Here is an 8,911-nt window from a genome sequence, read left to right on the forward strand (position 1 = left end):
CTACAGGTTCCAGTGCCCCAGTGCAGGTCTTTTCCAGTGCAGTATAACAGGCCTGGTGTTTAGGATGGAGGGAGAGGGAGAGGTGCTCTATAGGACAGTCCCCTGGAACAGGAGGCTTCTAGCCCAGAGTGGCAAGAGACCTGCAGGACCCCTGTTCAAGTTTACATGCCTTAATGGGTCTGTCTGTCAACTACACCTCCCACACTGTGAGATTCATTCTGGTAAGTATTCATTTCAAGTAACTTTCAGGAATGAAAGAGGAATTTCACTTTCAAGACTGCTCTAAACAAGATAACTCTGCAAATATGCTACATTGTCTTGATTGGAGATGATTGGGGACTACAGGACAAGAAGGACTGAGCACGCCCCCATTCACATCGACGGGGCTGTAGTGGAGCAGGTTGAGAGATTCAAGTTCTTTGGTGTCCACATCACCAACAAACTATCATGGTCCAAACACACCAAGACAGTTGTGAAGAGGGCACGACAAATCCTATTCCCCCTCACGAGACTGAAAAGATTTGGCATGGGTCCTCAGATCCTCAAAAAGTTATACAGCTGCACCATCGAGAGCATCCTGACTGGTTGCATCACCGCCTGGTATGGCAACTGCTCGGCCTCTGACCACAAGGCACTACAGAGAGTAGTGCGTACTGCCCAGTACATCACTGGGGCCAAGCTTCCTGCCATCTATACCAGGCGGTGTCAGAGGAAGGCCCTAAAAATTGTCAAAGACTCCAGCCACCCTAGTCATAGACTGTTCTCTCTGCTACCGCACGGCAAGCGGTACCGGAGCACCAAGTCTAGGTCCAAAAGGCTTCTTAACAGCTTCTACCCCTAAGCCATAAGACTCCTGAACAGCTAATCAAATGGCTACCCATTGAGCCCCCCCCCACCCCCTACTTTACGCTGCTGCTACTCTCTCTTTATTATCTATGCATAGTCACTTTAATAACTCTACCTACATGTACATATTACCTCAATTACCTCAACTAACCGGTGCCCCCAAACATTGACTCTGTACCGGTACCCCCCTGTATATAGCCTCACTACTGTTATTTTACTGCTTTATCTATTGTTTAATTAACACTTATTTTTCTTAAAACTGCATTGTTGGTTAAGGGCTTGTAAGCATTTCACTGTTGTATTCGGCGCATGTGAGAAATACATTTGTATTTTATTTTATTTGTCATTTATATTGTAGTATATCTGAGAAAGATCTAAATGTTCTCTTTCTTTCCCAGGTGGTGGATGTGACTTCCTGTCTGTAGCCCATGTGACTGATGACATCATTGAGTTTATCCATCCTCTTGAGATAACAGAAACACACATCATAATAAACATCACTGGATTCTCTGCTTATGGCCTCACCAAGGATAAGGCTCAAGTGTCCCCTATTCAGGGGCTTGTGTTGTTATTCCACCAACTGTTTGTCCCTGAAGAGAGGTCCATCCTGAATGTGTTGTTGCTTCCCAGTAATGTTGTGATCAGGGAGGTAAGCATAACATTTCAAACCCCACTTCTATCTGGCTGGAATTCCACCAAGCTGGCAGTGTCAAACACACAACATGGAAACAATAACATGTGCCCTGTGCCTCAAGAATGCATGTTCATATACTAGTTGAAATCAAACCAGAGTCAAGTAATTACGTCAAAGTACTTGATGTGTGCTTGATTTAGCTTTGAGTTTGCACTTTTGTGACTGTTTCATTCGTTCCATTATGCAAGGAAAACTAAAGTAAGCACAGCTGATTGAAACTAACAAAGCATATATGTATTGTGATGAAAACATATGACCTACAAGCAACATGTATTTGATTGAAGCACAATGTATCTGTCCATTGTTGATTCTCAAGGTGCAGGATGAGAGGAAGAGAAGGAATGGAGACAAAGAAACCTTCATTGAAACAAATCCTCACTGCAATCTAACCCCGAACAAACCATACATCCTCTCCACAAATATTACACATGGATACAGGATCAACCCAACAGTAATATCTATAAGCCATAAAGAGATTACAACTTTTGATATTTATTTAGCTGTGACCTCAGTATATTCACATTACATGTAAGATCGTTGATACTGACTCTTGCTTTTTGTGTTCCAGACAGCAGAATTTTTGGATTTCTATCAAAACTACTCACTCACATTTCAGTTGTTAGAAACTATAGTTAAAGAAGTTGAACTTCTTCTGAAAGAAAAGGAAGGTGATGAACTTGTATGGAACAGACTTGTCTGGTTGCCAGGTAACAGACATTCAGAGCTCAAATCCAATCAAATGAAGTCAGACCCGTAGTACTGTTACATGTTTTTAGTTCTCTTATAGCGTTATTGTTATTGAATGATGATGTCATTATATCACATGATTATGGTTGGTTATAATGAATATACATTTTATCAGATAGTAAAACACCTTCTCTTTTCATCCACAGCCTCACCAACAGATGTCACCTCTACAGGTACTGTTGACCTTCCACTGACATTCACCATCATTATAAACCTCTCAATAACAAACTAAAGATTCACCATCATTATAAACCCCTCAATATTAAACTAGAGATTCATCACCATTATAAACCTCTCAATAACAAACTAGAGATTCATCACCATTATAAACCTCTCAATAACAAACTAGAGATTCATCACCATTATAAACCTCTCAATAACAAACTAGAGATTCATCACCATTATAAACCTCTCAATAACAAACTAGAGAAAGTTAATCTTATATCTTATCATCCTATATAGGATTTTAATACATCATTTCCCCCTCCCAGTGTCAGCTGTTTCCCTTGCAGCCCCTCCTGCCAACCCCTCTACCCTCCCTGGTAGAGGCTTCATCAGAAATCACAGGATGGCTCTAAAGACTCGCCTGGGACTCTTACAGCCCATATCCCTGCGTCTCCAGGATCGTGGGGTTCTGATTGACGAGGAGAGGGAGGAGGTGGTCAGCAAATCCAGCAAGACCCTACAGAACCAAGCCCTGCTGGACATGGTGGTGAGGAAGGGGGCTCGCGCCCAGGAACACTTCTACCAGGTCCTGAAGGAAGTAGATCCCTACCTGGTCGAAGACCTGGAAGAGCAGACAGTCTGAGACAGGTGCCATGGATACCACCTCACAACCTTTAGAAGATATCAAAACTTGTATCATAGACAGAGAGCAGTTCTTTGAGGAGGAGCCATCCTGACCAGAGGTGGTTGGTGTGTAACGTGATTGGACCCCATTCTCACCAGCACTCCCATCAGTCTGTAGTTTACTATACAAGCCCCAGGTCTCAGGCAAGGTGACATCACTGAGAGGCTACTGTCTACCAGACAACCTACCTGTGTTACTCTGGTACACTGGCTGCAGACTACAAGATCAGGGACTATGATGTTTTTAATAGTAATAAAATACATTATTTTAAATTACTGAGTATGTTTACATGCACAGTAATATAATTAATAGTAATATATTAATCTGACTATCCAGCATGTAACCATACTCACTGTAGTGCATATGTGATTATGATAATAATAGAATAATAATATGATGGTATTGTTGAACTTTTTACATTATGTCATTACCTTTATAAACACAATATTCTCTGATGATTTAGTGGAATGAATAGAAAATAATAGGGTACGAGAATAGAACACAACACAACACAATACAACACAACACAACACAATACAATACAACACAACACAATACAACACAACACAACACAATACAACACAACACAATACAATACAACACAACACAACACAATACAACACAACACAATACAACACAACACAATACAACACAACACAACACAACACAATACAACACAACACAATACAACACAACACAACACAACACAACACAACACAATACAACACAACACAACACAATACAACACAACAAAACACAATACAACACAACACAATACAACACAACACAACACAATACAACACAACACAACACAACACAATACAATGCAACACAATGCAACGCAACACAACGCAACGCAACACAACACAACACAATACAACACAACACAACACAATACAACACAACACAATACAATACAATACAACACAACACAACACAACACAATACAACACAATACAACACAATACAACACAACACAACACAATACAACGCAACGCAACACAATACAACACAATACAACACAACACAACACAATGCAACGTAACACAACACAATGTATCTAAATACTTGACTAATCCCTGAGCAGGAAGTGTCGGGAGTTGAGGGAGTGAAAAGCAACGGCAGTACAGTAAATTAAATGACTGAGAAACTCACTGTTATTTTATCATTCAAATGTTACTGAGATTTTACATTTACAGTCGCTCTTATCCAGAGCGACTTACATTTAGTGAGTGCATACATTATTATTATTATTTTAATTTTTTTCATACTGGCCCCCCGTGGGAAACGAACCCACAACCCTGGCGTTGCAAGCGCCATGCTCTACCAACTGAGCTACACGGGACTACGTTAGATATGATCAAGTACGTTAGATAATTACATTTCTAAAGAACAATATGGATAGATAAATAGTGTTTTCCAGTCTTCTATGCAACCTTTCTCTTGTTACTTCTGGATTGTTGAAATTGTTAAATAAAAGTTGAAAGTCGTAGGCTACGAATGTACTGTTTTTTTTACCCGCTCCAGAGTACAGGCCTCGGTGTAATGCTCATTCCTTCGACGATAAACACAAATCCGACCATCACCCCTGGTGAGACAAAACCGTGACTCGTCAGTGAAGAGCACTTTTTGCCAGTCCTGTCTGGTCCAGCGACGGTGGGTTTGTGCCCATAGGTGACGTTGTTGCCGGTGATGTCTGGTGAGGACCTGCCTTACAACAGGCCTACAAGCCCTCAGTCCAGCCTCTCTCAGCCTATTGCGGACAGTCTGAGCACTGATGGAGGGATTGTGCGTTCCTGGTGTAACTCGGGCAGTTGTTGTTGCCATCCTGTACCTGTCCCGCAGGTGTGATGTTCAGATGTACCAATCCTGTGCAGGTGTTGTTACACGTGGTCTGCCACTGCGAGGACGATCAGCTGTCCGTCCTGTCTCTATGTAGTGCTGTCTTAGGCATCTCACAGTACTGACATTGCAATTTATTGCCCTGGTCACATCTGCAGTCCTCATGCCTCCTTGCAGCATGCCTAAGGCACGTTCACGCAGATGAGCAGGGACCCTGTGCATCTTTCTTTTGGTGTTTTTCAGAGTCAGTAGAAAGGCCTCTATAGTGTCCTAAATTTTCATAACTGTGACCTTAATTGCCTACCGTCTGTAAGCTGTTAGTGTCTTAACGACCGTTCCACAGGTGCATGTTCATTAATTGTTTATGGTTCATTGTACAAGCATGGAAAACAGTGTTAAAACCCTTTACAATGAAGATCTGTGTTATTTGGATTTTTATGAATTATCTTTGAAAGACAGGGTCCTCAAAAGGGGACGTTTCTTTTTTTGCTGAGTTTAGATACTCATTTTACTTTAATGTGAATGTTTTACAATAGGTTAATGGTAGCCACATCTCCGAATAACAGCACACCCTGGAGGTTAACGTTAATGGCTACTTCCTGATGTAGCCTATGTTAATTTCTCACAGCTGATGGGTTGATTGCTCTTATCCTCCACGGGATCAGTGTCCCGTATATGGGACGGTTGAGCTAACGTGCGCTAATGTGATTAGCATGACTGTTGTAAGTAACAGCAAACTTTCCAGGACATAGACATGTCTTATATGGGCAGAAAGCTTACATTCTTGTTAATCTAACTGCACTGTCCAATTTACAGTAGCTATTACAGTGAAAAAATACCATGTTATTGTTTGAGGAGAGTGCACAACAACAAAAAACGTATCACGGCAACTGGTTTGATACATTCACCTCTGAAGGGAAATAATGTACTTACATTCAGTAATCTTGCTCTGATTTGTCATCCCGAGGGTCCCAGAGATAAAATGCAAACACTTTGTTTGATAAAAATGTTTTATTCAAATGTAGGAACTGGAATCTACAGTTTGAACCCCTGCTGTCTTTGGCTCCACACCCACCCCGCCCAGCCATCTAGATGTGTGAAAGTTAATGTAAAAGCTAATGATCCATCATGTATGACATTCCTGGGAGTGTGTAAACTTACATTTTGTATTACCATATCATTGTTGTATGTTCTCTATAGTTATGCACTTGAAAATGTATCAATTGACCAATTCGGCACATTTGGGTAGACTTGATACAAAATAGTCCAGTATTGCAATGCTTCACTGGATCAATCTGAAACTTTGCACACACACTGCTACCATCTAGTGGCCAAAATCTAAATTGCGCCTAAACTGCAATATTATATCATTAAGATGATGGAACAAAAAAGAAAAATTAAAACTCATGTTTTTCTGTTTGTATTATCTTTTACCAGATCTAATGTGTTATATTCTCCTACATTAATTTCACATTTCCACAAACTTCACAGTGTTTCCTTTCAAATGGTGTCAAGAATATGCATAACCTTGCTTCAGGTCCTGAGCTACAGGCAGTTAGATTTGGGTATGTCATTTTAGGCGGAAATTGAAAAAAATGGTTGTGATCCTTATGAGGTGTGGGCCACATGTTAAGGAAGGAAATAAGGTAGGCTAGGCTAGGTTTGATTGAACATAATAATTAATATTCGGTCCAGTCGGCTGTCCATCCCTGGACTTTGTGTCAAAAATGGATCCATCTAAGGTAAGAAGAATAGGTTTGAAAGTAAACCGATTAGGCCTATGGTGTTATGTCGTGGATGATTGATGTTAGTCCTTGGAGAAGTTTGATGTAAAGTACAGTAGCTAGGTAGTCACCTACCTTTTCTGAGTCAAGATCACCTTCGCAGTCAAAAAGCAAGCAGAGATCTACCGCTCAGATTTATTTGTAAAACAGTACTTAAAAAATGTAAGCCTATGCAACATTACTAAAAACAGTTATGTAGTAATGAAGTTTGTTCAGTCGGGCTAATACATTATCACAGCATATTGGCTATATGCCTGGCCTGTCAATATTGTTCTTCTAAAACCATATTATATTTCAAAACTCGAGCTTTGATAACAAAATAGGTAAGTTGTTGTATCACTTGTGAGGTACAGCTGAGCATAAATTGAATTAATTTGCTTTTTCATTTTACTGGACTGATGGTACCTGCATCTGATGATCAGTCTCAGTGAGACATGCACAAATTCATGTTGTTTCTTTGAGCAAGTGAAATATTCCTTGATATTAAAATAGACATGACAAGCTGCTAATATTAAAAACGCAGGCCTATCGATAATCTCGTCTACTAATTCATTGCAGTTGCGGCGCGAGAGGAAGTAGGGCGAACCTGTTTTATGTTTTGTAAAAGTGTTACATAAACAAGTGTTGACAGTGCTGAAGAAAAACGTAAATGCAAACTCACTCACAAAAACAGCAGCTCTTTGCTCTATTCTTTGACAGTCTCTCTCTGGTCATGGTTTTAAAAGTTATTACATCTCATGTAGGCTGTGGGGTAGTGGAAGCTGTACCAGGCACGGTGGTTTGAGCTATCCGATTGGCCAGTACAGTGGACGCACTTGATTTAACTACAGCTATCCTAGTCCACCGGGTGGTCGGAGTTTGTCCCTTCAGACAAATTAAATGGTTCAAAAATGGGAACACTTTGCTCCGCGAAAAATTGAATAAATAAATAAATAAATAAAGAAGCGCGATCGACTGGTTGTTGACCACTGGGCTACACCCACTAACACGGAAGTGAGAGATCCTTTTATTCGATCACAGATTCACATAATCTAGAGCAGGGGTGTCAAACTCATTTTAGCTCAGGGGCCACATGGAGGAAAATCTATTCCCAAGTGGGCCGGACCGGAAAAATCATGGTATATATAACTTAAAAACAACAACTTCAGATTGTTTTCTTTGTTTTAATACGATCAACATACAACATAAAGCTGGAGCCTGAGGACAGTGTGTCCAAAATAGTACAAGCACAACATCACTATTAATCATAAAACACGTCAAGTTTATTTGAAAATTCTAAAGAAAAAGAACACACAAACACACAATGCCTCAGTGATTAACAGAACTGTTTCACAGATCACAGAACTATATCAGGGTGTCATTTCTCAGGCAGAAATGTAGATAAAAATAATGAAATCCTGTTCCCCAAACAAGTGCAAGAACCACAGAGTCAAGAATAGGTTAAATATACAAATAAAATAAAATCAATTAAAAACAATAGCACATCAACATTAAAACATATAAACATAAATCTGAAAGCGTTGCTCAAACTCCCGTAACAGTCCAGTTATTTTATCTTTGAACCGCTTCATGTCTGCCACATGTTGGGTCGCGCACAAATTTTTCAGACAGGGGAAGTGAGCTGCATCACCACCGGCAAGTTGCGTCTCCCACAATGACAGCTTCAACTTGAAAGAACGTATGCTGTCATAATACTGCGTGACAACTTTGTTGCGCCCTTGCAGCTGTTTGTTCAAGTTATTCAGGTGCTGTGTAACATCCACCATAAATGCAAGGTCCGGCATCCATTCTGCGGAATGAAATTCTAACACTGGTTTGCCCTTTTCTTCCATGAACTGTTCAATTTCTTCTCGTAAATCAAAGAAACGCCTCAGCACAGCACCTCGGCTTAACCATCTTACCTCAGTGTGGTATGGCAGGCCATAGATGTGGTCTTTCTCTCTGAGAAGGCTGTCAAACTGACGGTGATTCAGGCTTCTGGATCGGATGAAATTAACAGTTTGGATGACCACCTTCATGACGTTATCCATCTTTAATGACTTGCAACACAAAGCCTCCTGGTGCAAAATACAGTGAAAAGTCAAAAAATCACGTCCTCCATTTGCAGATTGCACTTTCTCTCTGAACTTTGTCACAACGCCTGCTTTT

The 8,911-nt window shown here is 40.5% G+C and overlaps 1 protein-coding gene across 1 annotated transcript in view; it reads left to right on the forward strand.

The window, feature by feature from the left end:
* LOC121557012 (caspase recruitment domain-containing protein 8-like) overlaps positions 1 to 3,702 on the forward strand; it is a 25,221-nt gene extending 21,519 nt beyond the window's left edge. Inside the window, exons 13-18 of the mRNA XM_045226748.1 lie at positions 7 to 221; positions 1,245 to 1,495; positions 1,857 to 1,991; positions 2,109 to 2,247; positions 2,434 to 2,460; positions 2,779 to 3,702. Of these exons, the coding sequence (XP_045082683.1) occupies positions 7 to 221; positions 1,245 to 1,495; positions 1,857 to 1,991; positions 2,109 to 2,247; positions 2,434 to 2,460; positions 2,779 to 3,095 (1,084 nt within the window). The 3' untranslated portion in view covers positions 3,096 to 3,702. The remainder of the gene's footprint in view (positions 1 to 6; positions 222 to 1,244; positions 1,496 to 1,856; positions 1,992 to 2,108; positions 2,248 to 2,433; positions 2,461 to 2,778) is intronic.
* Positions 3,703 to 8,911: the final 5,209 nt, after the last annotated feature.

Source organism: Coregonus clupeaformis, chromosome 18 (genome assembly GCF_020615455.1).
Source record: "Coregonus clupeaformis isolate EN_2021a chromosome 18, ASM2061545v1, whole genome shotgun sequence".
NCBI lineage: Eukaryota > Metazoa > Chordata > Actinopteri > Salmoniformes > Salmonidae > Coregonus > Coregonus clupeaformis.